The sequence below is a fragment of the Tachysurus fulvidraco genome, chromosome 19, assembly GCF_022655615.1.
Source record: "Tachysurus fulvidraco isolate hzauxx_2018 chromosome 19, HZAU_PFXX_2.0, whole genome shotgun sequence".
NCBI classification, from domain to species: Eukaryota; Metazoa; Chordata; class Actinopteri; order Siluriformes; family Bagridae; genus Tachysurus; species Tachysurus fulvidraco.
In genome coordinates this window covers 4328277-4356111 of record NC_062536.1, presented here as the reverse complement: position 1 = coordinate 4356111, position 27835 = coordinate 4328277, and the positions used below count along the sequence as shown (strand labels likewise).

At 41.9% G+C, this 27835-nt stretch overlaps 3 protein-coding genes across 3 annotated transcripts in view; 2 read left to right on the top strand and 1 right to left on the bottom strand.

Annotated features, from left to right (window-relative positions):
- Positions 1-52: 52 nt before the first annotated feature.
- asb15b (ankyrin repeat and SOCS box containing 15b) lies at positions 53-6672 on the top strand. Its single transcript, XM_047803710.1, has 9 exons — positions 53-282; positions 426-481; positions 656-787; positions 1808-1966; positions 2162-2407; positions 2720-2891; positions 5028-5577; positions 6151-6304; positions 6396-6672. The coding sequence occupies exons 1-9, from the start codon at positions 53-55 to the stop codon at positions 6560-6562; spliced, it is 1866 nt and encodes a 621-aa protein (XP_047659666.1). The 3' UTR covers positions 6563-6672.
- A 1140-nt stretch (positions 6673-7812) lies between these two features.
- lmod2b (leiomodin 2 (cardiac) b) lies at positions 7813-12991 on the top strand. Its single transcript, XM_027151198.2, has 4 exons — positions 7813-7906; positions 8511-9086; positions 9353-10807; positions 11455-12991. Exons 2-4 carry the CDS (start codon positions 8811-8813, stop codon positions 11479-11481), a joined length of 1758 nt encoding a protein of 585 aa, XP_027006999.2. The 5' UTR covers positions 7813-7906; positions 8511-8810; the 3' UTR covers positions 11482-12991.
- Positions 12992-14610: 1619 nt separating this feature from the next.
- The window catches only part of LOC113645843 (neural Wiskott-Aldrich syndrome protein-like), a 31053-nt gene continuing 17828 nt past the window's right edge, over positions 14611-27835 (bottom strand). The window contains exons 4-12 of the mRNA XM_047804280.1: positions 27211-27297; positions 25715-25811; positions 24521-24544; positions 22910-23096; positions 21822-21864; positions 21233-21386; positions 20614-21095; positions 19352-19460; positions 14611-15484 (exon numbers count right to left, since the gene is read on the bottom strand). Coding sequence (XP_047660236.1) covers positions 15426-15484; positions 19352-19460; positions 20614-21095; positions 21233-21386; positions 21822-21864; positions 22910-23096; positions 24521-24544; positions 25715-25811; positions 27211-27297 — 1242 coding nt within the window. The 3' untranslated portion in view covers positions 14611-15425. The remainder of the gene's footprint in view (positions 15485-19351; positions 19461-20613; positions 21096-21232; positions 21387-21821; positions 21865-22909; positions 23097-24520; positions 24545-25714; positions 25812-27210; positions 27298-27835) is intronic.

The following is a 27835-nucleotide window of genomic DNA, read 5'->3' as shown; positions in this document are numbered from 1 at the left end:
GTCTGTGCACAGTCTGTTGGTGGAATAGAGGTCAAGTCTAAATATAAACTGCATGAATTGTATCATAACATGTTTCATAACCTATCCTGTTACACTACACCGTAGAGGAGGAATAAAGACGGATTTCATACCAACAGCGTTTAGAGCTGATGTTTGTTTACATGTGAGGTTGTTTTTTGTTAAAATGGCAGAGCAACTGGATGAAGAAGAAGAACAGATAATTGATTTTGCCATCCAGAGAAGTCTTCAGGACAGTGGTTTACCCCTCTGTACAAAATGGAGGTGTGTCAAATAAAGATTTTTCTGCTTCTTAATTGTATACAATTTATAAACGCTCCACTGCATTATTATTATTATTATTATTATTATTATTATTATTATTATTATTATTATTATTATTATTATTATTTGCTTAATCTCTCAAGTACAATGGAAACAGCGAGCAACGACAATCAGAAGATTTTAGCAGCTATAGACCAAGGTACAGCCAAATCCCATAATCTCTATAGTATATACAATGTGTTAGTGATACAGCCGATGGATCTTAATGTAAGAAAAAAAAAAGCTTTGTTTTGTAAACAATGAACCTACAAAGAGATCTTTAAAAAGATTGATTCAATTGGACATCACTTGTTCATCTGTTTATCGGCTCCAGGTGACATGGCCACTTTGAAAGCACTTCATGGGCAAAGAAAAGCCTTCACAGAGACGGACAGGAGAGGTTGGCTTCCCTTTCACAGAGCCTCGGTTCAGCCAAATGCAGAGATCCTGGAAACTGTTTTACTTGGTGAGCAGAGATTACAGTAATATTGCAGATTACAGTCGTCCCACACATGTACTGACCCTCATCAAATTATATGAGAGATGTCTAAGGACTGTAACCTTCACATGATGTTAACAACACTTTATGTGTTCATACAGGATCTTACTGGAGCTCTCACCTGAAAAGATAAAATATAGACTAGATATTGTTTTCTTAATTATTGATGTCAATGTACAGGATTTCTCTACAAAATATTTGTTTGAAGTTAATATTAATATGCAACAGTTCAGCATAACAGCTTTTAAATCAGATGCTTCACACATTGTACTGTACAGTACCAGACTGTAATCAAGCGAACACTTACAACATATAAGACAGTAACGGGATTTCACATGAAAGGTAAAACATTAAAATTTTATAACACAGAGCAAAAAAAAATCCTGTTGGACTTCTAGTCTGGTCTTGAGTATCGGCTTTGATTTATTTTTTTAACTGTGATTTATTTTTTTACAAGAGCTCTGCTTGTAATTTACTTGCATTAATGTCTTGTTATTGGAAAGTTTTAAAATGTTAAAATGAGTTTTATTCTAATAATTGTTTTTAAATATGCCCCCAGTGTTGTGTATCATGTTACCGCAGGTTGTTCACTGTAATATTCTCTGTATAATGACTACACATTCAAAAAAGTACTCTTTGTTTGTAATATTATAATGTATAATGTAATATAAATAATATCACATTAAATTCCTATACAGAGCTGAATAGGAAGCAGGATGGATCACATTGGTTTAAATGGTGTAGAAGAGCTGCTACGGGATACTGATGTCTCGTCCTATAAGACCTATGATACAAATACAAAATTCTCATATGGGCCTTTACGAGTTTCTTATTGGCATCCGTTAGGATTTTGTGACAAGGGAACACCAGTAAATAAGATGCTTTATCTGCTAAATGTGTGATGGAAAGAAGATGGAATGAAAAGCTACATGTTTTAGTGCAGAGGTGAATCTACAGGAATCAGATACATGAATTTTGTTTGTCCAGCGTCTCATGAGTTGAGCATGGAGGAGGTTACGGCTGACGGAGAGACGGCGCTGACTCTTGCAACTCAGGCTGGACATGTGGAGAATGTGAAGATGCTGCTGCAGCATGGCGCATCACCACACAACACCAACAGCAAGAACGAGTCCCCACTTCAACTAGGTAAATAAATCGTTATGATAAATGTATATAAATATACCATGAGTCTCTGAGACTCGGCTTGGTTTGTTGGTGTGTAGCAACAAACATAGTGTTAATAAAAAATTAATTATAATAATAATTATTTTAATTATAATTATAATAATTAATTATTATTTTATATCCATGAGTCTTCAGGTCTAGTTTGTCCTTCCACAGCGGTCAAGGTTAGCTCCTATGACATGGTGCTGGAACTGATATTAGGTGGTGCATTTGTGGAGCAAGTGTGTCTGAAAAAGTGGACGGCCACTCACGAGGCAGCCAAAGTGGGCTGTGCTGATATCCTGATGTTGCTACTGAGGCACGGTGGGAAGGTTACAGCTCGAGATGGCCACGGAGTCACACCACTGGGAATCGCTGCTGAGTATGGCCACGCTGACATATTAGAAATCCTCATTGAAAATGGTAAGATGGAGCATAAATGTTTTAGAAGTGTCTGAGGTGAAAGGAACAAAAACAAAACAAAAAAAACCCCCATAATTTTCTTAACCCAAAAACAAAAGGCAAGATCAAAATAAACAAGTACTTATTTGAGTATGCTCAGTATTTTTTTTTTTACCATGGCAATGCAATCATGGTTTCAAAATCACTAACTAGCCTATATATTGATTCAATAATGTGATGACCTGTATATCTGTCATGCACCATTCTATCCTGGATTTATTAAGGCATGTATGAACAACCAAACTCGGCTGTCATGCTTTTGTTCTCCACCAGGGGGTGATGTTACTGCACAGGCTACCAATGGAGACACAGTGTTATATGATGCAACAGGATCAGGAAACTTGGATTGCATCCTTCTTCTCCTTCGACATGGTGCAAATCCCAACGTGGCCAGTTTCGCCTGTCAGCTTCCTATACACCGTGCTGCATATGAAGGCCATTATCTGTGAGTCTACTCCACAGAGTATCTCACAATCACCTCTGAACAGTCAGGGCTGCCACGCTTAAGATAACATATATCTTTATCTGTATATATATATATATATATATATATATATATATATATATATATATATATATATATATATATATATAGACATAGACATATATAAGACATAATATAACATCCATAATATACAAAAAACAAAAATGTATAAAAGGAGTAGCGGTTACTTTACATACATATTACTGTACATACAAAAGTAAAGTATCTATGATGTACAGTACAGAACCATTTGGAGAGCACGATTGGACTGGATAATGGGTTTACAAACACTGAAATTCAGAAATGTGTGACGAAATCGACGAATGTGCCTCTCTTTTACAGTGCCAGGTTTCAAGTGTTTTGGTTTATATTTTTGAGTAGTTAGGCTGTAATTTTGGTGAAAACTGGCAACCCTGTTTACATTCATCTTTTCGTTCCTGCTCTAATAGATTTTTGAAAACCATCAAGACGTTATGTATGATTAGATAAAGATGTCTTTTACAGTACTTTAGCAAAATGAAACACCAGGTCAGGTTAGGAATGCATTTTATTATGGTCAGGTCAGGTTAGGAATGCATGAGGAATGCATTTTATGTTGTATTTTAGCAAAAATTTAATTACATTTTAGAGAATTTAGACCCAAAACCCATTACATTAAAACCACTGACAGGTGAAGTGAATCACAATGATTATTTAGTTACAATGGCATGTGATTAGGGGATAAATTAGGGAGCAATCAAACAGTAAGATCTTGAAGTTGGTGTGTTGGAAGCAGGAGAAGTGAGTGACAACAAAAGCCAAATCAGTTTGCTGTGTTTAGTACCAAACAAAACTGGCCCAAGGAAGAACAACCAGTAAGCACCCAGCACATGACTATTGATGGTGGGTCAGAGCTGTTTTTGTGGCAAAAGGGGAATCAATATTGGGGATTTACAGCATCTCACAGATGTGAGTACCACCCCTCAGTATACCATAATGTAAAGTAGTACAGCTTGTATTGCAGTGTAAATTTGCTGTCCTCTCCAAATAACTCAACACATAAACAGCGTATAGCAGCATAATATAACAGCTATTAATGTCTAAACCGCTGGCCACAAAAGTGAGTAAATCCCTGAGGATGCCCCACAGATCTTCAATAGGGTTCAGGTCTGGAGACATGCTTGGCCAGTCCATCACCTTTACCCTCAGCTTCTTTAGCAAGGCAGTGGTTGTCTTGGGGGTGTGTTTGGGGTCATTATCATGTTGGAATACTGCCCTGTTGCCGACACACAGGCCTGACACCATCTGAACTAAATAAGTTTATCTTGGTCTCATCAGACCACAGGACATGATTACAGTAATTTATGTCGTTAGTCTGCTTGTCTTGTCTTCAGCAAACTGTTTGCGGGCTTTCTTGTACATCATCTTTAGAAGTCATGCAGACCAACTTGATGCAGTGTGTGGCAAATTCTTTTTTTCAGAGCCTCAGAGTTTTCTTTGCCATGAGGTGCCATGTTGAACTTCCAGTGTCCAGTATGAGAGTGTGAGAGTGATAACACCAAATTTAACACACCTGCTACCCATTTACACCTTAGGCCATGTAACACTAACAAGTCACATGACACCGGGGAGAGAAAATGGCTCATTAGGCCCAATTTGGACATCTTCATTTACGGGTGTAATCACTTTTGTGGCCACTGGTTTAGACATTAATGGCTGGGTGTTGAGTTATTTTCAGAGAACAGCACATTTACACTGTTATACAAGCTGTACACACACTACTTTATACTGTAGCAAAGTGTCATTTCTTCAGTGTTGTCACATGAAAGGATTTAATAAAATATTCACAGAAATGTGAGGGGTGTACTTACTTCTGTGAGATACTGTAATGTTGTCGCAAACACAATGATTGCACATAATTATCAGTATTTACCCAAAATGTAGACACAACTGGAGAAACCATAACTATTCACTATTCAATAAAAACAAACATTAATTGTTTTTCATTAATGTGCTGCAAAATTATTAAAAACTGATATACCTATCAAAAAAAGGCGTGCATGTTATTCTTATCTCAGCATCCTTTAATAAACAGAATCTATCTCTTTAATTCAACAGAGCTCTGAAAACATTGATCCCCATCACAACGAAGAAGGCCATACGCGAGTCTGGGATGAGTCCGGTGCACTCGGCTGCAGACGGAGGCCATGCTATCTGCCTGAATTATCTTATAGAAAAGGGCTTTGATGTCAACTCTCTTCTGGGTGACCACATTTCCAGCAACTACAGTGACATGAGGAAGACAGCGCTGTATTTTGCAGTGTGCGACGGTGATGTCACGTGTGCTGAAATGCTGCTGGAGGCCGGGGCAAAGCCTGATCTCGACCCTCTGTTGTGCCTCCTCGTAGCTGTGAGGGCAAGCCACTATGAGCTCGTGCGGCTGTTGCTGGCCCACGGTGCGAACGTGAACTTCTTCTTCACAGCTATCAGCAACACGATGTTCCCTACAGCTCTACAGTACTGTCTCCATGATGAAATAATGTTTCGTTTATTACTTAACAACGGCTATCATGTTGAAAGCTGCTTTCGGTGTGAGCACAATTTTTGTATTCAGACAGAGAGCTACACAACAACCGATGACACATGCAGTTACTTCAACAAAGTGACGGTGAGCTCAGGTTCTGCTCCAACTAAGGATGTGTGTATTTTGGATTTGTCTACAGCTGCAATTAGAAAGTAACACCATTATTAAGTGGTATAAATATAGTTTTCCAACACAGTAAACGCTAACTGATCAAAGATCCATAAATCCCAAAACATTCTTTTTATGGACCAATTTAAGTCAATCTTGATCTGACTGGAAAAGTCGATTAGTCGACCTGGTGTTAGGAATTCCAGTCCAAAAAAAACCAAACAAACATACAGTACATTATATGGATTTAACAGAAAAACGGTTTCATGTGGATCTCACGCTAGGGATCAGTGGTGAGAGCAGTTTCTCAGAAACTGTTGCCGTAGCCTATAGCAAGGGTCACATTGACACAGCCTGCAACTCCATAAAAACACAGGTTTGGCATATCTACAATTTCTCTTTCATTGTTCAGGATATCTGTTCACATTCACAAGAATCGCAGTACAGTACAGTTCCAGCTTGACACTGCTTAAATATAAACCAGAGCACTGTACCAGTAATAGCAGTAACTGGCTCATCTAATATGCTAACATGTTCTGTTTCTGTTAGTTTTGTGATTTCATCAGTGTGAGGTGGCTGAAGCACCTGGCAGGATGGCTTGTACGTATTCTCCTGGACTATGTGGTACACGTTCCCATCTGCCCCAAACTTCAGAAGATCTTACAGATGCAAAATGAGTGGCCTGAGATCTGTGACATTCTCAGTAAGCCATACTGCAATGTGTGTTTTCCTTTAGCTTAACACTGTTCAGTGATTATGTGATAAACGTCTGTCCCTTCTTGTCGTGAATTTAGGAAACCCACGGCATCTGCAACACCTGTGCAGGCTGGTTATAAGGAAGAGGATAAGCCTGAGAAGACTAAACAACCCCAGATTTATGAGTGAGCTTCCTTTCCCTCCTGCGCTGAAGAACTATCTGATCTACAAGGAGTATGACTTGTATCGACAAATGGAAATTTGAAGTGGTATATGAGATGAATGATGGTAGAATGTATGATATTAGCTGCTTTCTGCTACTGCTGTTTTCTACTTCTTTTAAGTCATGTATTAAAAACACAAATTGGTTAAAGTTGAACGGTGCTGGGTTCATTCATTCATTTTCTACCGCTTATCCGAACTACTCGGGTCACGGGGAGCCTGTGCCTATCTCAGGCGTAGGATACACCCTGGACGGAGTGCCAACCCATCACAGGTCACACACACTCTCATTCACTCACACACTCACACACTACGGACAATTTTCCAGAGATGCCAATCAACCTACCATGCGTGTCTTTGGACCGGGGGAGGAAACCGGAGTACCCGGAGGAAACCCCCGAGGCACAGGGAGAACATGCAAACTCCACACACACAAGGCGGAGGCGGGAATCGAACCCCCGACCCTGGAAGTGTGAGGCGAACGTGCTAACCACTAAGCCACCGTGCACCGTGCTGGCTTAAATTTTTAGTAATATTACAATTCAAAGGTTTGTACACACCTAGGATAAAGACATTTCCACTTTTTATGTTACCTGTCATGTGTTCCTTTATCCTTTAGCTCCACAACAGTTGATTTCACAAGAAAAGCTTAGAGACCACATACAAATTCTTTGAGTATTTGTTGTTGTTGTATTTTGAACTATAATCAAACTCCTTTCTCATGATAATAGCTATGCTCTAAAGAGCATCAGTCCCTTTTCCAGTAAAACACCTCCACAACACGATGCTACTGTACCAACCCCATGCTTCACAGCTAGGATTGTTTTCTTCAGATTAAAAGCCTCCCATGTTTTCCTTCATGCGCAGTGCTATCATTATCATGAAACAGGTTTTATTTCATCTGAAGAGAGACTTTTGTCCCAATGGAACACTGAAGTGAATTAAAGCTGAAATATAGCTGTGTCTAATCAGTAGCTATAAACGATCACCGATGTGAACAAAGTAAAAGCCCTAATCGATTTTACAATAGAAATGTACAGCAAGATGAATTGTGTGGAGTTGAGAAATACTGAAACTGAATATCTTCAGCCAACATGTAAACTTTTAGCCTCAACTATAAAGAGTTATGACATATATTTTGTTCATACAATTTTTCTTTGTTTAGCTTAATATACAGCATTAATGAATATCAGTATTAAACAATATTACACAAACATCAGTTTAGACACAACACCAGAGCAGGTCGAGTTCACATCATTCCTAAACACTGCTGTTATCTGACCAACAACATTCCATCTCGGTACAGCCGAAAGAAGTTGGCAAACCAGTTGGCAGGAAGTTTTCAACCAGTTCATGCAGAATATCAGTAACTGGGAAAGGATCTGAGGTGGGTATTTGTAAGGTAATCATCCTTCATTACCCTGCAAATGTTATCATTCTTAAAAGAAAAAAATAATAATATTGCAGCAAAATAAAAGTAAAGTTAAAGTAAAATTCACTTTTCTGTGGTGTTCAGGTCAAACTAACCCATTTTATGTTTTGACTAAAAGCATTTTCCAAATAAACCTTGTATCTTTTTTTTTTTCTAGATTTAAGTCCTCAAGGTCTTTATTATAGTATATTTGATCAAAGAAGGCATGAAACATTCATTGTTAACACTGTAAACAAATATTATCTATATTGTTTGGGATTGAGATAAAGACAACATGTTTAACGGACATTCATTCATTTATTTGTTTATTTATTTATTTAGTCCCAGGTTAATTTGACCTGAACAGAACAAAGGGTCCAAAGAGTAACAAAGGGTCCAAAGAGTAAACATAACCCATGGGTTAAGGGATGTGATGTAAACTGGCCTCATAGATGAGAGTCACACATAAACACAGGTAAACATTTACACGTTTAATGTGGTAAATATTTACTGCATGACACATGTACATGATATAACACGAGGGCTTAGTGCTTATTTCTACACTCTTTCCTCATTACAGAGTTGGGCTTATTTTGGGAATGAACAATGCTATGAGGATCGGCTGACAAGCCTCAGTACAGCTACTGACTGAGCTCACATTCTTTTTGCGTATCTTTCTGGTTGACTTCCACCTCCAAAAATAGCTACAGCATCACAGTCCAGGGCTTTGTTATGCACCCCTCTGATCGAGTTCTTAAAGCTCCGCCATTTGCTCCACAGTGCCTGCTTATATCAGTCATGCTCAATCTAGTGATCGCTAACACTACAGTATAAGCTGAACGGACAGGTTCACACTGTGCTATTTACCACAAGCAAGGCCATGAGCACCTTCGGCTACCGACGGGAGCTGAGCAAGTACGAGGAATTGGATGAAGATGAGCTGCTTGCCTCACTGACAGCCGAAGAGCTCCAGGAACTGGAGAAGGAGCTGGCTGATATTGAGCCAGATGATGAAGTCCCTATTGGACTAAGGCAGAGAGACCAGACAGTTAAAACCCCAACCGGTACATTTAGCCGAGAGGCTCTTTTAAAGTACTGGGAGAAAGAGACACAACAGATTCTTGAAAATGAAAGATTTGGGTCTTCAAACCCCCAGGTCAGTAACCATCAGAACAATTATATTAGTTGTGATCATTAGTTTTATAGGTTGTATTTCATGTGTAGGACTATAGTGCCAAAAGGAATGTGTTGTTTATTACATTTATTACAGAAGACTCTAGAATAAGCTCGATATTCTAACTAAAAGTTGAATAATGTAACACTATGATAAGTACACTGTGATGTTATAATCCTTCCTAAAGCAAACAGAAACAGAAAATTCACTATAAATGCTGAGCCCAGACCTTCCATTTTGTGTTCTAGTATTGCTGTGGATTCCAGGCTGGTAAAAATGATGAAAAAGTGAATATGACAGTAAACACCAGCGAGGAATCAGAAGAGGAGGTAGAAGCTGAGGATGAGAAGGAAAATGTTTGTGTAGATAGTGATGATGATGATGATGATGATGATGATGATGATGATGATTATGAAACTAATGAAGGAAAGAGTGAACTAGAGGAGCCAGTTACTGAGGAAGAGGAGGAGGAGGAGGAGGAGGAGAAGAATGATGAGGAGGAGGAAGAAGAGGAAGAAAAAGTGATACATAAGCAGGAAAATAACACCCAAAAGGAAAGTGTTCAGGAGAAATGTTTTCCTCTGCAAAATATATATAATGGCCACTCAAGCATCAAGCTAGAAGATCCTGTGAGGAGAAATTCACCACAAGAGTCAAACCAGTTGTCAGGAAACCCTACTGTCCTGGATGAGGCTCTTGAAAAGATCTTACGCGATGACCCTGGCACTACTGAAGTCAACCTCAACAATATTGATAACATCTCCCAGGAAAACTTGATCCGCTTCGCAGAAGCCCTCAGCTCCAACACGCAGGTGCGGGCTTTTAGTCTGGTGAACACACGTGCTGATGATCCAGTAGCATTTGCGATTGCCAAGATGCTGAAGGAGAACGGTCACATTACTAAGGTAAACGTTGAGTCTAACTACATCACAGGAAAGGGTATCCTAGCACTGGTGAAGGTGCTTACTCACAATAACACGCTAATAGAGTTACGCTTCCACAACCAGCGCCACATCTGTGGAGGCCAGGTAGAGATGGAGATGGTGAAACTGTTGAGAGAAAACACCACCCTGCTCAAGCTTGGCTACCAGTTTGACCTGCCTGGCCCTCGAATGAGCATGACTAGCATTCTCACACGCAATCAGGATCTTCAAAGGCAGAAGAGAATGCAAGAACTGCGTCAGCAGCAAGGAGGTGTTTTGACTCCTATTAACCCACGCACAAGTGTGCTACAGAAGAGCACACCAACTTCTTCTCCGTATGGGTCTCCTCGGAGTTCACCGTGGTCCTCTCCGAAGCTGCCACGTAATGATGCGATAAAACGTCATCCTCAGCCAGGCCTTACACCACCTCCCCCGCCACCTCCTCCTCCACCACCTCCTCCTCCTCCTCCACAACCTCCTCCCAAACCCCAGAGCAACACTGAGAAAAGAGATCCAACCAGAAAGATCGCAGAAGTAATAAAACTTCAAGAAGCAAGTGCCAAAAAGCAGCAGGACCAGAGCAAAGGCAAGTGTAAGTCTAAAAAAGGGAAGAAAGGGGTTTCTACTAAAAACGGGACCGAAAACATCCTTAAGGAGCTGAAAAATGCCCTGAGGCCCATCACAGACAGAGACAGTTCCAGACCATCTACGCCGATGCGGTCGGCTCATGACGAACTCATGGCGTCTATCCGAGCGAGCAGCATCAATTCGCTCAAACGGGTGAGTGTAAAGCAAGATTAGTATATTACAGAAAAATTTTGCACACACACAAAAATCTTTAGGAAAGAGAAAATCAAGAAAAAAGGAAGTTGATCAACCACTGTAGCATTCCAGTGGTGCGTGATCATTCCTGTCATACTTCTTTGCACCTACACATTATATGTGCAAGATGAATAGTTCACTCAGGCTTTATATACCACAGCTCATTATATCGACATGTTCTAGAAGGTGCTAGAACATAAACACAGGAAACAACTAAACTATACTGGTGCTGGATATATCTATGTCCTGAGATAGCACCATGGTGACCCCCAGTAATACCACTCATTTACCACTCACAGCTACTATAAATAGACCCTATTTACTTTGTCTTACACTGATAAGTCAAATAGCTTTCAGCGCTGGGCAACATGATGCCCAGGCCAAATAAACAAGCCTTATCTTTCCTATTCATAGGGAATATTGTTCAATTTGAACATCTATTCAAAATCACAACAAATAAATCTTTCTACATGAACTATATTATTTACTGAATGGCTTTTCATTTTTATTTGTACTCACACTACATTGTATACATTGTAAAATGCTCTTAAAACACACTAAATAAAAGGATGACCTATAATGACCTGTACTTTTTCTTTAAACAGGTGGAAGTTCCTGAATATCTTCGGTAATGTGGTCAAACACTTTCTACCATGAAAGAAAGGATAGTCATTGCCACACATTATGTATGATTCTTTCAACAGCACTATGCACTACGTTTCCATATTCCTTAAAGAGTATAAACAAACTTACAACTTTGCCACAATCCTACTGACTGTAATAACCATAAGTGCGTACTGGGCCGTGTCCAGGATTAAGAATATTTAGACAGGTGCTTCAATAATTGGATCATTGGATCTGTATTAATCGCAAGGTCCCTAGATTGGTCCTGATTCGATCAAGGTTACTGTCTGTATGGAGTTTTGAATGTTCTCTTGATGTCTGCATGGGTTATCTAGTTTCCTTCTGAAAAACATACCAGTAGGTAATTCGATTGTGCTAAATTGTGCCCATGTATGAACAAGAGTGTGAAAGTGTGCATGTGAGACTTAGATCCCATCCAGGGTTTATTCCTGTCTCACACCAAGGACAGGTTCTGGATCCAATGTGACCTGAAAGTGCTGCTAGTACACAAAGGATGAATAAATGAATGAATGAATGAATGAATAAAGGACATGTCTAGAACATCAGCTTTGAATTTCTATTATGGAGAACGTTTTGCTGATGTCATTTGATGAATGAAAAATGAATGAACCAGAGAAGACATGGACAGAAAGAAAAGCATTTAAGGTAAAAGTTATTAAGAAAGATCATCGCGAAAGATGACGGATCATCGCGTATGACTTTTCACTACACCGAGGAAGTCTAGTTCATAGACATCCTATAAATTGGGTTATGATTCTTTTTAGATTTAAATATTGTTGGATAAGGGAATGAATAGAAAACTATAAACAGCTGCAGTTTCTTCATATTTTGACACAAATATCAGTATTGCATGAAAGAGTGTTTTTATATACACTGATTAAAAACAAACTAGTTCCTAAATGTAATGAATATTTCTGTGTTAAATTTATTCTTGATTACATGATGTAAATATTTGCTTTGATGTGGAAAATTAAACCTTTACCTTTATTTATTATCTGTCAATTTACCTCGTTTCCCCTCTCTTCTAGGTTTTTACAGTAATATCTGGTTGTTTCAGAGTAAATTATTTGTCTACGAATGAAAAGCATTTTCATTTGAATATTGTTCTAAATGTCAACTGGCCCAAAGGACATTAGCCTTCCATGACTAAAATTATACCACAAATGACTGCTAAAATTAACAGTATCACAGTAACTCCTAATCCCGTCCATGTGCATGTGTGTGTTTTGGAAAGCTTCCCTGGGTTTTAAATCCGTTCCACAGCTGTTCATGGCACCCAGTGAAGTGTTTCTGAGGTAACTTCAACGTCAATCAGCTGTGCTCCTGATCTCCTAAGCCATTTCCTCAATAAAATGGAACCTGAAGCTTTTGTTGAATCAAAACTACAAGGCCAAAATTATGTGGATGACTGACCATCACACTCATATTCACCCGTTCCATAATAAGGAGATATTTTATATATATTTCAGTGCAGCATGATACTGAACCTAACTGGGCTAACTGGGAGATGTAGTGAGTGTTCAGTTACACTGGAACTGTGCCACGATTCCCATAAACGTAAACTCAACTTATACTTTGTCACGAAGTAAAATAACCTGTATGTGTGTATTAGGTTTTAGATTATGACATCATTACTTTCCACAACATGTGTAGCATGAGTTGTGGGACCTAGAAGAGGTAAGATGCCTTACTGTGTATAATTACATTAAAATAATGATGCTATACTTGGTTTGCATCACACCGGTGCATCGGTGACCAGGACAAGTCTTTGTATTGCATTGAGAGCCGTAGTATCCGGGAGAACTTCAGCATACCACCACAAAGATGTCTGGGGAAGTTAATAACCTGAATTATATCCCCAAAAAAACCCTATAAAATTACAGCTGCCCAATTCATTGCAGAATTGAATGCGCACCATGGCTCTCCTGTTTCCACCAAACCTGTTCATTGGGAGCTCGGCAGGGTCAATATTCATGGTCGGGCCGCTATAACCAAACCTTTGGTAACCAAAACCTTGGTCACTTGTGGGTTTGAACGATGTCAACAGAGGAAATCTTGTGCTGTGATGATTAGTCTCTGATGAGTCGACATGCACTTTTTCACATCTGGGAAAGTATTGGTATAAAGAAGCTCCAAAGAATCTCCCCACCTGACTGCTGAGTGCACAGAGTAAAGCACTGGGGTGCATCAATGATGGTTTAGGGTGCAAGATCAGTCCCTTGTGCTAGATGTGCGTGTCACTGCCAAGGACTTACGAACCATCCTGGAGAATCACTTGCAGACAATGGAATTGCTCAAACACTGCACTGTACCCAGAAGGTGGTGCCATGTATCTGGATGATAATGCACCAAAACCCAAGGAATGCACACTTGATGAACATCTATGACCTGCTCAGTCACCAGATATATTAAAAATATATATAATAATAATAATAATAATATATATATATTAAATATTAACGAGCCACTTTTTTTTTGGGGGGGGGGGGGGTGTTTGCCTCACACCTCCAACGTTGTGGGTTCGATTCCCGCCTCCGCCTTGTGTGTGTGGAGTTTGCATGCTCCTCGGGGGTTTCCTCCGGGTACTCCGGTTTCCTCCCCCGGTCCAAAGACATGCATGGTAGGTTGATTGGCATCTCTGGAAAATTGTCCGTAGTGTGTGTGTGTGAGTGAATGAGTGTATGTGTGTGTGCCCTGTGATGGGTTGGCACTCCGTCCAGGGTGTATCCTGCCTCGATGCCGCCTGAGATAGGCACAGGCTCCCCGTGACCTGAGAAGTTCGTATAAGTGGTAGAAAATGAATGAATGAATGAATGAAACACTTTGGAGAAGCACACAGTGACCCAGCTACTGCTCTCTGGCCACTGCACAGGAATTCCACCAGTCTTTCTCAAGATATATTGGTGTCACATTGGCTTCAAAAGGAGGCCCTAAGCTACTAATAAATGCTTACAGTGTAAAAAAAAAAGGTGTTTCTGTTTTATTGTCCAAACCCTGTGTATATAAACCTGGGAAATACTGAGAAAAGATTTCACCATGCTCTTACGGATATGTGACAAAACGACGGATTCTTGAGCAGCACAGGAATCAAGATAGACACACAGACACTATAAATATTGACATTTATCCGAGTGCACGATTTAATATCTCTCATCTCAACACATCCAATTTCCACTGTTTCCTGATACAAACATAAATCTTAGACAAATCAAAAGGTAAAAAGTTTGCATTTAGCCTGTAGTCAGTTTAATGACGGATCTCGATGAGAAATTAGTAAAGCATCACGGCATATCTGTCATTAGTGTGATAAAAGTTTGCATTTAGTTTATTATTAAATATACGCTTACCGAGTTGACTACAATAAAGCAACAATTCTCAGAATATCAGAAATAAAATATATCTGGGTCTCGGGTCAATTAAAAAAAAAGAAAAAAAGAAAGAGAACCAGAACCATAAAGTACAATTGCTATAGCAACTGATGGTGCAATAAATCCTCAAGCATGATAATGTTATTTCGCATATCTCTGATATTTCTCTCGGTTCACATAGAAGATTTCCTCTTTAATGTATGTAAAAATATACAATTCAAACTTTTACGAAAATAATGACACCACACTAGAATCTGTATATAGAAAACGTGAGGTACAAAAGAATGCTGTATGAAAATAGTGTTTGTGTGTCTAGTAGAAGTTCCGTCGACTTCTTGTCTGTAAAAGATGGAGCAAAAGAAAAAAACAGAAAGGAAACGAAACAAAGAAAAAAGAAACCTTGAGTAAAATAAAACACGGCAAGCCTTTTCAGATGCACAGAAAAGTTCAGAGGAAGAGAAAAGTAAAGAGAGAACCATGTACACGGCAATCAAAGTACAAATTAGAGACAGAAAACAGTTTAGTGTCACTTTAGTGTGTTCAGCTGAAGGAAGAAAGGGCTGTTATTCTTCCCACTCTTCCTCGTCCTCAAAGTCGTCGTCGTCATCATCATCATCATCATCTGTGGAAAAATTGTTTAAGTTAGACTGGAGGATCAAATGCTAATGAACTCACTATACACAAACAGTACAGAAAAAAACAACACATACACAGACACGTGCACACAGAGACAGACAAACAGAGAGACAGACAGGGAGACATGCACGCGAACAGAGACACACATGCACAGACAGGCACACGCAGACAGACAGGCACACACAGACAGACAGATAGGCACACGCGGACAGACAGACAGACAAACAGGCACACGCAGACAGGCACACGCAGACAGGCACACGCAGACAGACACACGCAGACAGGCACACGCAGACAGACACACGCAGACAGACACACGCAGACAGACACACGCAGACAGACGGACAGACAGGCACACGCGAACAGACGGACAGACAAACAGGCACACGCAGACAGACAGACAGGCACACGCGGACAGACAGACAGACAAACAGGCACACGCAGACAGACAGACAGGCACACGCAGACAGACACACGCAGACAGACGGACAGACAAGCAACCGCAAACAGAGGGACAGACAAACAGGCACACGCAGACAGGCACACGCAGACAGACAGACAGGCACACGCAGACAGACAGACAGGCACACGCAGACAGGCACACGCAGACAGACAGACAGGCACACGCAGACAGACAGACAGGCACACGCAGACAGGCACACGCAGACAGACGGACAGACAGGCACACGCAGACAGACAGACAGACAGGCACACACACAGACAGACAGACAGGCACACACAGACAGACAGACAGGCACACACAGACAGACAGACAGACAAACAGGCACACGCAGACAGACGGACAGACAGGCACACGCAGACAGACAGACAGACAGGCACACACAGACAGACAGACAGGCACACACAGACAGACAGATAGGCACACGCGGACAGACAGACAGACAAACAGGCACACGCAGACAGACGGACAGACAAACAGGCACACGCAGACAGGCACACGCAGACAGACAGACAGGCACACGCAGACAGACAGACAGACAGGCACACGTAGACAGACAGACAGACAGACAGGCACAGACAGACGGACAGACAGGCACACGCAAACAGACGGACAGACAAACAGGCACACGCAGACAGGCACACGCAGACAGACAGACAGGCACACGCAGACAGACAGACAGACAGGCACACGTAGACAGACAGACAGACAGACAGGCACAGACAGACGGACAGACAGACAGGCACACGCAGACAGACAGACAGGCACACGCAGACAGGCACACGCAGACAGACAGACAGGCACACGCAGACAGGCACACGCAGACAGGCACACGCAGACAGGCACACGCAGACAGACAGACAGGCACACGCAGACAGGCACACGCAGACAGACAGGCACACGCAGACAGGCACACGCAGACAGACAGACAGACAGGCACACGCAGACAGACAGACAGACAGGCACACGCAGACAGAGACAGACAGGCACACGCAGACAGGCACACGCAGACAGGCACACGCAGACAGGCACACGCAGACAGGCACACGCAGACAGACAGACAGGCACACGCAGACAGGCACACGCAGACAGACAGACAGGCACACGCAGACAGGCACACGCAGACAGACAGACAGGCACACGCAGACAGGCACACGCAGACAGACAGACACGCACACGCAGACAGGCACACGCAGACAGGCACACGCAGACAGGCACACGCAGACAGGCACACGCAGACAGGCACACGCAGACAGGCACACGCAGACAGGCAGACAGGCACACGCAGACAGACACACGCAGACAGACACACGCAGACAGACACACGCAGACAGACACACGCAGACAGACACACGCAGACAGACGGACAGACAGGCACACGCGAACAGACGGACAGACAAACAGGCACACGCAGACAGACAGACAGGCACACGCGGACAGACAGACAGACAAACAGGCACACGCAGACAGACAGACAGGCACACGCAGACAGACACACGCAGACAGACGGACAGACAAGCAACCGCAAACAGAGGGACAGACAAACAGGCACACGCAGACAGGCACACGCAGACAGGCACACGCAGACAGACGGACAGACAGGCACACGCAGACAGACAGACAGACAGGCACACACAGACAGACAGACAGGCACACACAGACAGACAGACAGGCACACACAGACAGACAGACAGACAAACAGGCACACGCAGACAGACGGACAGACAGGCACACGCAGACAGACAGACAGACAGGCACACACAGACAGACAGACAGGCACACACAGACAGACAGATAGGCACACGCGGACAGACAGACAGACAAACAGGCACACGCAGACAGACACACGCAGACAGACGGACAGACAGGCACACGCAAACAGACGGACAGACAAACAGGCACACGCAGACAGACAGACAGGCACACGCAGACAGACAGACAGACAGGCACACGTAGACAGACAGACAGACAGACAGGCACAGACAGACGGACAGACAGACAGGCACACGCAGACAGGCACACGCAGACAGACAGGCACACGCAGACAGACAGACAGGCACACGCAGACAGGCACACGCAGACAGGCACACGCAGACAGGCACACGCAGACAGGCACACGCAGACAGGCACACGCAGACAGACAGACAGGCACACGCAGACAGGCACACGCAGACAGACAGGCACACGCAGACAGGCACACGCAGACAGACAGACAGACAGGCACACGCAGACAGACAGACAGACAGGCACACGCAGACAGACAGACAGACAGGCACACGCAGACAGGCACACGCAGACAGGCACACGCAGACAGGCACACGCAGACAGGCACACGCAGACAGGCACACGCAGACAGGCACACGCAGACAGACAGACAGACAGGCACACGCAGACAGGCACACGCAGACAGACAGACAGACACACGCAGACAGGCACATGCAGACAGACAGGCACACGCAGACAGGCACACGCAGACAGGCACACGCAGACAGGCAGACAGGCACACGCAGACAGGCACACGCAGACAGGCACACGCAGACAGACAGACAGACAGGCACACGCAGACAGACAGACAGACAGGCACACGCAGACAGACAGGCACACACAGACAGACAGGCACACACAGACAGACAGACAGGCACATGCAGACAGACAGACAGACAGGCACATGCAGACAGACAGACAGGCACACACAGACAGACAGACAGGCACATGCAGACAGACAGACAGGCACATGCAGACAGACAGACAGACAGACAGACAGACAGACAGACAGGCACATGCAGACAGACAGACAGACAGACAGGCACACGCAGACAGACAGGCACACGCAGACAGACAGACAGACAGGCACATGCAGACAGACAGACAGGCACATGCAGACAGACAGACAGACAGACAGACAGGCACACGCAGACAGACAGGCACACGCAGACAGACAGGCACACGCAGACAGACAGACAGACAGACAGACAGACAGACAGGCACATGCAGACAGACAGACAGACAGACAGGCACACACAGACAGACAGACAGGCACAAGCAGACAGACAGACAGACAGACAGACAGGCATGCGAAGACGCACGCACACAGACAGACGCGCAAACAGGCAGTCACGCGCAGACAGACGCACGCACACAGACAGACGCGCAAACAGGCAGTCACGTGCAGACAGACGCACGCACACAGACAGACGCGCAAACAGGCAGTCACGTGCAGACAGACGCACGCACCAGCAGACAGGCAGACGCGCAGACAGACGGACAGACACTCACACAGGCAGAGATTATCTTGCTAGAACTTAGCAATTGTGAAGGTCCAGTTTGTCAGATTGTCTCACCATCATGATGCACAGTGCTGTGTGTGTGCGTGCACATGTGTGTGTTACACACCTGAAGAGTGAATGGCTTTGCTCCTCTTCTTTATCACATCCATCAAAGCTCCCACTATCCCTGCTGTAGGGTCAGGAGATGTTTGTGCCGGTTCAGGACCATCTGTTACCTACAAAACCACAGCAGTCACAAACAGTCGGTCAGACAGAATGGGACTGTTCAATAAATATCTTTTTTAAATATACTCCTTTGTTTCTTCTGCTATTTACATCTGTACTTTAACACTACTATAATGTAACATTTCGATTTTCTTTTCTAGAAATCAACACCATTCCAATCCAAACGCTTCTTAAACATATATATGCATTTCTACACACGATGATGTGCAGAAGGCTGCCGAGTATCACGAGAATAGCGGGGCAGTTATTCCACTAGGGGAAGTATTATTATTAGCAGTAGCAGTCATAATAATAATAATAATAATAATAATAATAATAATAATACTCTATCCACACCCCATTCCACTCAAGTAATAATTAATAGATGTGTATACTTATTCAATAATTCCATTTTCATCCCTTTTTTTAAATAAACATTGCTATTTATATAAGTTTAATCAGAATCCGAGGTCTGATGTACGAGTCCTAAAATCCAGTAACATTTTTGCACTTCCGGTTCCGTCGTCCTGAAGTTTCCTGAATTGTTTTTTTTTTTTAGTGAAAAGCCTAAGAGTGAACACAAGCTCAATATATACACTGCTTTATTCTACAACATACAATACATCAGCAAAACCCCACTAGTGATTTTTTGTCGTGCGATACGCACAGGTGGCTAAGTTACCGAGTTACTACTGAGGCTTTCTGAGACATTAAACATCACCACGAACATGAAATCTCATCTACTACAGCCTCGTATACACTTAAACTGTTTCAACTCAGATTCCTGCACTTAAAAAGCACAGAGGATCCTTATCAGGGAAGATGTTTTTAAATAAAGTTAAAGAGTTGTCAGAACTTTAGCTTTTTTTTATTGATATCTTGATGAACAAAACGTATCAGGATCATAAACCTTTTGTTGGACAGAGAGCTTATTTTCCACTGGCTTTTTGTTAAGGGAACCAGAATGAAGGTCATAAAAATATCCACAATCCCTGCAGCTCTATATAATCATAATCATTATCATTATAGATGAGCTTAAGTATACTTAATTGAGACAATAACACAATAATGAAACTATAGATGAATGTAAAGCCCTCTGTAATATCAATTAAAACATTCCTGATCCAGAAATGACTGATGGTGAAGCAGCACATGAGAACTCACTGTTTTGAGCTTGGTGCCCTGTCGAATTTGGTCTAAAAGTGCACCTCGTCCACCTCCGTCTGTTTCCAACTTCTCTTGTTCTCTTGATTTCTTCAACGCCGTCCCCTCTCTGATCTGGTCCAGGAGCCCAGACCTTCCCTCTGAACCAGATCCTGGGAGAGCGAGATTGAGTGGAGGTGGTCCTGGGGGTGGAGGTGGTGGTGGAGGAGGAGGAGGAGGAGCTGCTCCTCCGGCAGAGAGTGGGGGAGGTGGAGGAGGTGGAGCCTGTGGAGCCATGGAGGCAGGCATGGGTGGAGGTGGAAGGGGGCCTCGGCTTGGAAGAGGAGGAGGTGGGAATCCTATGCCCGGTCTAGAAGGAGGAGGAGGAGGAGGAGGAGCAGAAGCAGGAGCTCTGATTGGAGGTGGCGGAGGTGGAGCTCCTCGTCCACGGGAAGGGGGTGGAGGTGGGGGAGGACCACCACGAGAGGGAGGAGGGGGAGGGGCTTGAAGGAGATAAACGCAAACAAAATATAACCCTCCTATATAATCTCTACTATACTGTTAGCATTAAGCATTATAATAAGTAAAGGTAAAGAATGTTATGCTTAAAAGGCACACAAAGATATAGACTCACTCTTACCTTGTCTACGAAACTCGTTCTTTACAGCCTCCACTCCTCCTTTTTTCTCAATAAAATCATATATGGCTTTTGACGTCTCCTTGTCCTTTAGATGGACTTCAGAAATACCGCACATGTCAAACAGGTTCTTCAGTTCTGGGTCTAGATTATTAACCTGGGAATGTACAAGAAAGCAAATAATTGGGAATGAGGGGAAAAAACTCAACTAATTTAAAATCTATCAGTTTGCATTCTATGGCATCAAACACAACATACTATATGACATCCATATACTTTATATATGTAGTAAAATTACAGGAATAACACACACACACACACACACACACATACACACACACACACACACACACACACACTCTGCACTTGTGACCTTTAAAGCTAGGAATTCATTTCCATGTAGTTTATTCATCTATTTTGTTAACATGTTAGCTAAAGTTGAACTGTTTTATGAGTCTGATTATGTGCTTATGGAACTTCACATCTCCTGAACAGCTACCCAGTCAGTATAAAAGTTTACTGCAGAAAGTAGAACATTAATATAATGACTTATGGACAACAAAAATAAAAAAAAAGGTTTATAAAAACTTACATCAAATCCTGTGTTAGGATCCCAGCCTACATGTCCAACATGCCTGACAGAAAAAAAATACACAAAGATCAGGCTCCTAGTATTATACTACATGTCCAACAGTCAACCCAACATCTGGTGCACATCCTCCAAGTTCAGGAGACTACGAGGGTTGGGGATCTATTCATCTATCAGCATGTATTTAATGCAACGTTGAGGAAACACAGTATTTTCCGCACCATACGGCGCACCGTGTTATAAGGCGCATGCTAAAACGTACGGTCCACAAAAAAAGGTAACAGAAGCAAAACAGCAAGTTTAGTTGAACTTTATTCTACTATTTAACAACACACACATTATTTTTTAATCAATCTTCTCCCACAAATCCATCAAAGTCCTCATCTACTGTGTCTTCTTAACTTGGCGCAGTACATTTTCTTGCTTCCTCCACTTCCGAACCATAGATACATTGATGTTGAATTCTTTCAGCTGCTCTATTCCCATTTACAACCGTGTAACTGATAGCCTGTAGTTTGTATTGTGCCTTGTAAGCATCTGATTTTTATTGGTGGATGGCAAACCAACTTAAGGTGCATTTACCGCCACCTACTGGACTGGAGAGTGGAGCGCATAATGGTGGAAACAATTGTTGTTCTGCAACATACTGGTAGTTATACTGTACCTACCGGAGGCGTGGCGGAGGGAAGCGTACGTACTGTACGTATTACATAATGTCCTCTGATTGGTTTATCGCTGCCAGCGTACGTAGTGTATGTATTACGTCCCTGTGTCAGCGGGAAACGGTCCGACAGTCAACCAAGCGGAGCGCTTACCAAAGTCCCACAACATTTTTACAGATTTTTGGAACTCCGTGCCCACACAAGGCGCACAGGATTATTAGGCGCACGGCTGATTTTTGAGAAAATTTAAGGCTCTTAGATGCGTCTTATAGTGCGGAAAATATGGTACATTAAAAAACAACACCACCACACACAAAAAAACCCCAAAAAATCCAAAAGTGGAATCTTACTAATATAATCCGTAAGACAACATAACCAGGAGGAATTTTTGTAGTTTCTCCACATGACATAATTAAATAACAGACCCACCTGAAGTTGCTGGGCAAGCCAATTTCAGACTTTGAGATTTTCTTCTTTTTGTTTTTGCCTTTGGCCTTATCTCGTCTGAAGTTGCTGGGGAGGTTATTGTTGCCTTGATAATTGTTGGTATGTCGAGTGTTGTTGATCTCAGTGTTCCTGATGTCCACCGTTGCCATCGGCAGTGTAGGTTCTGCGACTAAAGGACACATTTCTGTTAGCGCTAGAACATGGTCACATTTATAGTTCAGCCGCAAAGGGTATTTGTTTAGACAGCCGTATGTACATATTACTCTGTTCATATCTTAGGCAAACCAAGGTAGTTGTTTTTTTAAATACCGATTTTATTGTGTACGTCAGTAACACAATGCAATAGACAACTGATTTCAGACATGGGAAGAAAGGAATGCTGGCTGTCAGCAATTATCTTGAGAAACAGGTAAAGGAAAAATGTACTAGCATCATTTTCTTATAAAATTGCAGAGTACAAAAGCATTTTTAAAAGACACGTCGAGATGCCTGAAACAACCCGGTAACTACAAAGCTGTTAAACCTTTTAGCATTTGCCTTTTTGAAATGAACAACATTTAGTCCCCAGTTATTTTGCCCGCTGCTCATTATTCTTCGCTGTCAGACTAGGTTGAGGCCTCTGGTCAGGTTTTGCAACAAAATCACAGGCTCTATTGAGAACAAGGATCTGACTGATTCATTCTAACATTCACAATATTTTGAGCCACTTTGTTGTAGTGTAACTTTGGACTGCATGCTTCTGGTTACTGTGACCTGTCGGTATGTTAATTTGTCTCCATAAAATGTTGCCCCCAAGCCTGACTAGTTAACCAGGCCCTGCTGATGTAAAGCATATCCATAACATGATGCTACCACCACCATGCTTCCCCACAGGGACCGGATCTCATCAGGCCAGAGGACACATGTTCCAATACTGCATTCCTCACACTTTTTATACAAGCTGTGGGCGTATTGGACTTCTTTAGAGGTACCTCTGGCTTTTTGTTTGTTTTATTCTCAACAGCACTGGTGTTTAGGGGTATGCTCAGTGTTATGCTAACATTAACATGCATGTCAGTTGACCTGCTATACATGTTCTAGTTGGAGAAACTGGAGACCCTTTGTGCTGTGTGAGTTTCTTCTTTCTACTAGTAAGTACATGAGTGAACGTTGATTTAAGCTGCTCTCTGGGAAGATTTCAAGGAAATTATGACAGAGCCAATTAGAAGTCCCCCCCTGCCTGGAGTCAATTTTGTGTGTGTGTGTGTGTGTGTGTGTGTGTATATATATATATATATTTTTTACATTGTGTGTGCACGCGCGCGCGCGCGTGTGTGTGTGTGTGTGTGTGTGTGTGTGTGTGTGAATATAAATATAAATATATATATATATATATATATATATATATATATATATATATATATATATATATATATATATATATATATATATATATATATATTTGTATGCATGTATTAAAAAAGGTTTAAAGTGCTCATTTGCACTGTGTCTGGGTTTCTGTTTAAACGACTGTCTCTAAGTCTAACATTTAAGCAACAGGAGGGAACTTTATAAGGAAGTGGTGGCACAAGTTTGGATTAAAACTCAACCTACCATTTGGTGGCTCGGCTCTTCTTTCTGAAAAGCAGAAGCAAAGTAACCATGATTATGTTATACAAAAAGAGTCGTTAGTGCACTTTTAGCATCATGTACTGAGATTCAATTCAATACAAGTTTGTTTGTATAGCGCTTTTCACAATGGGCTTCGTCTCAAAGCAGCTTTACAGAACATAAACATAGAACAGAAGTTAAACATAAGGAGAAAAAAAGAATTAATATAGTAAAAAATTAAGATTTATATATAGTTCACAGTGTGTATGTATGTATGTATGTATGTATGTATGTATGTATGTATGTATGTATTTATGTATTTATTTTAGATGAGAGAAGCTGAGGTTTCTTTTGTGAAATTTCTGTCAGGACACGCTTTCATAGATTGAACACACCAATCACAAGCAGCTGTTATGGATGCATCATGTGGTCATAACCTGGTGAGTCAGCAGAGACACGCAGAAGAAACTAACGAAGGAAACAGTTCAGGAAGAAGAAGAAAAAACAAAGTTATGAGTAAAGGTAATCATAAGCAGGCTGTCTTGGTTGGAGTCCATAGAGCTGCAAAGACTTCAAAGAACCTTCAAAGAGCATGAGAATGAAGTGTGAGACAGTGAAACAAGAGAGGGAGAGAGAGAGAGAGAGAGAGAGGGAGAGAGAGAGAGAGAGAGAGAGAGCATGCAATGGAGACATAAAGAAAGAGACGTTCTAGCAAGCACCAGAGAGAGAGAGAGGGAGAGAGTCCGACAGACAGACAGAGAGAGAGAGAGAGAAAGATAAAGACAGAAACAGAGAGAGGGAAAGAGAGACAGAGAGAAAGAGAAAGACAGAGAAAGAGACAGAAACAGAGAGACAGAGAAAGACAGAGACAGAGAGAGAGAAAGAGAGAGAGATTCTTGTGTTTAAAAAGATATAATTAATACAGTTAAAGTGTCACAGTATTTAATTAAGATCCTAGCTGGATTTTTACAGAGAGGAAGATTCCTGAAGCACAAACACAATCACACAGCCTTGTGTACAGGGATGTGTTTTGTCTGCTTAATGCACAGGGATGTAAATGACTTTGCAGTTTGTGCTGATTTGTCTGTACATTTGTTCTGCCGTATTCAAGAAAATAGGAACCTTGATCTTAAGGTGAAAACAGATGCACTTTTGTGACATAATGAATATCGGGCATGGATCTCAGCCAGTGCTTACCGGTTTTCCGATTTCTTCTTGACGTCAAGTCGTTGGTCGCTACTCTGAATTGCTTGGCTTCTTGCTCGTCTGCAAAGTTGAGTCCAATCTGACAGTTCTGTTTTGGGGTAAAAATGAATTGATCAAAAACACTGTATAAAAGCTAATAAGATGTTGTGCAAGTAGAAAATATTTGCTACTTCTACAAAGTGTGGAAATAGAAGCCTTGAAATAGGTCATCGCTAATCATCCGCTATTCATGACACGCTCATTTCCATACGAGCTCTTTACTCACAAACTTTTAGACATCACTTAAAGGCAGGGTCTCCGATTTTTGAGAAATGCTTCGGAAAACTGAGTCGGGCCGAATAATAAACAAAAATCAAAACAAACGTGTAGCCAATGAGCAGAAAGGGGCGGGGCTTGTCAATATGCGGCGGAGAGAGTGTTCAGTGCGCATGTGTGACATTAGCAGAAAGCGGTTTTAACATCGACATGGAGGATAAAAACAAAGAAAGAAAGCGAAGAAAGACTTACGATAAGGCAAGAAGTAGGACGTGTTAATATAGGATCAGCTTTCCAGCGCTGGAGAGAACTGAAGGAGCAGGAAGTCGGCCACATATTCACAGGTTGGAGTTTCCCGAGTCAATAACTCCTGAGCTAAACGCTGTTACTACACAAATAACACCTCTTTTCTATCGCAGTAATGTAGAGAGGCAGCTACAACCGCGTCTTATGTAGTAACAGCGTTTAGCTCAGGAGTTATCGACTCGGGAAACTCAACTTTACTTAAGACGCCGAGGCGCTTTTTTTCCTTCTCGATAGGTGAGTAACGTTGGTTTTGCTTTGTTACACAGAACTAATATATGCCTTTGTCCTTTACATGATTATGCTTGTGTGTCATTTTTGCTTGTTTGTTTATCTACAATTGTATTGTTCTTCCCTTCAGCTATGATAGACACATTTCTTTCCGTTAGTTACCTGGGTTACGTATGTATGTGTGGGCGGAGCTATCGATACAGGGGTGGGACCCATTTGGGTTAGGGGCGTGTTTGTTTTGGTGATTTTATATGTCAACATTAGCTTTTATAAATCGGAGACCCTGCTTAAAGACAACGAAAGCTTACAGTATGCTCAGTCACCTATTACAGCAAGATCAACATACAAAACCAAATGAACTGATCTCTCACATGATGCTGTATAAAAAGATAATAAAACAATATCTCTTAAATCTATTATTAAAACAAACTCTATTCATCATTTAAACCAAGCACTGCGTTTGGGTTTGTATAGTAGGCTGTAAACTTTTCGAACTTCTTGTTAGCGTTCTAGCATCTAACATTAAATCAATGTAACGTCGTCTACTAGAACCTCTCGGCACACTTAATAGCGCTTCGGAGGAATAGAAGTCTCGAGTCATGTAAAAGTGAACAACACTTTAATAATTTACAATGCCTAATATCGTACAGTACCACGCACGCGGTTAAAGCTTTATATATAAAGGTATAAAAACTTACATCTCCTGCAAAGGTCATGAAGTAGGGTCTGGAACTGTTCATTACAAAGTTGTTGTAGAGCTCCTGCTCAAACAAGGTTCGGCCATCCTGGAAAAGCATGGAAGCATTACATTACTCAGGTCAAGAAGCTTTTATTGTCAGTTCATCCATATGTACCTGACGCAGTACACAGTGAAATGAAAAAATGACGTTTCTCCAGCGGTGCTACATAAAAACGACATAAAACAACACACGGCTAAGGAGATAAGTCCTAGTCACATAAAGTGCTGCGTGTGCAACCTATTGCAGCAGTGCGAGACAAAAGACAGTGCAAACAGACAATATAAGACAAAATACACAAAATAGCACTGACCAGTGTGCATACTGTATATTATAAAAGTACGCTTATTTATTTAGTAATATTTTCAGGAAGGCTCCACAAGGAAACGTCTTGTTCCCAGCCGTAAAGGTGAGTCAGACACAGTTATTATAATATGATCTGGTCTAAGACTCTAATTTAGTCTTCACGCTGTGAAAGTACTACGTGCAGAGTACTCGCATTTTTTAGACAGCCGTGCAAAGTGTCACTAGATCCTGTAGAGTTTATGACATACGTAATTAAACGTCTTACTGTACACTCAACAGT

Bases quoted from the DNA above. Each gene is read 5' to 3' on its own strand.
- lmod2b (XM_027151198.2), top strand. From the start codon at position 8,811: ATGAGCACCTTCGGCTACCGACGGGAGCTGAGCAAGTACGAGGAATTG. The intron at 9,087-9,352 runs GTCAGTAACCAT...TTTGTGTTCTAG, and splicing joins TTGGGTCTTCAAACCCCCAG to TATTGCTGTGGATTCCAGGC. The intron at 10,808-11,454 runs GTGAGTGTAAAG...TTCTTTAAACAG, and splicing joins GCATCAATTCGCTCAAACGG to GTGGAAGTTCCTGAATATCT.
- asb15b (XM_047803710.1), top strand. From the start codon at position 53: ATGAATTGTATCATAACATGTTTCATAACCTATCCTGTTACACTACAC. The intron at 482-655 runs GTACAGCCAAAT...TATCGGCTCCAG, and splicing joins TTTAGCAGCTATAGACCAAG to GTGACATGGCCACTTTGAAA. The intron at 788-1,807 runs GTGAGCAGAGAT...TTGTTTGTCCAG, and splicing joins CCTGGAAACTGTTTTACTTG to CGTCTCATGAGTTGAGCATG.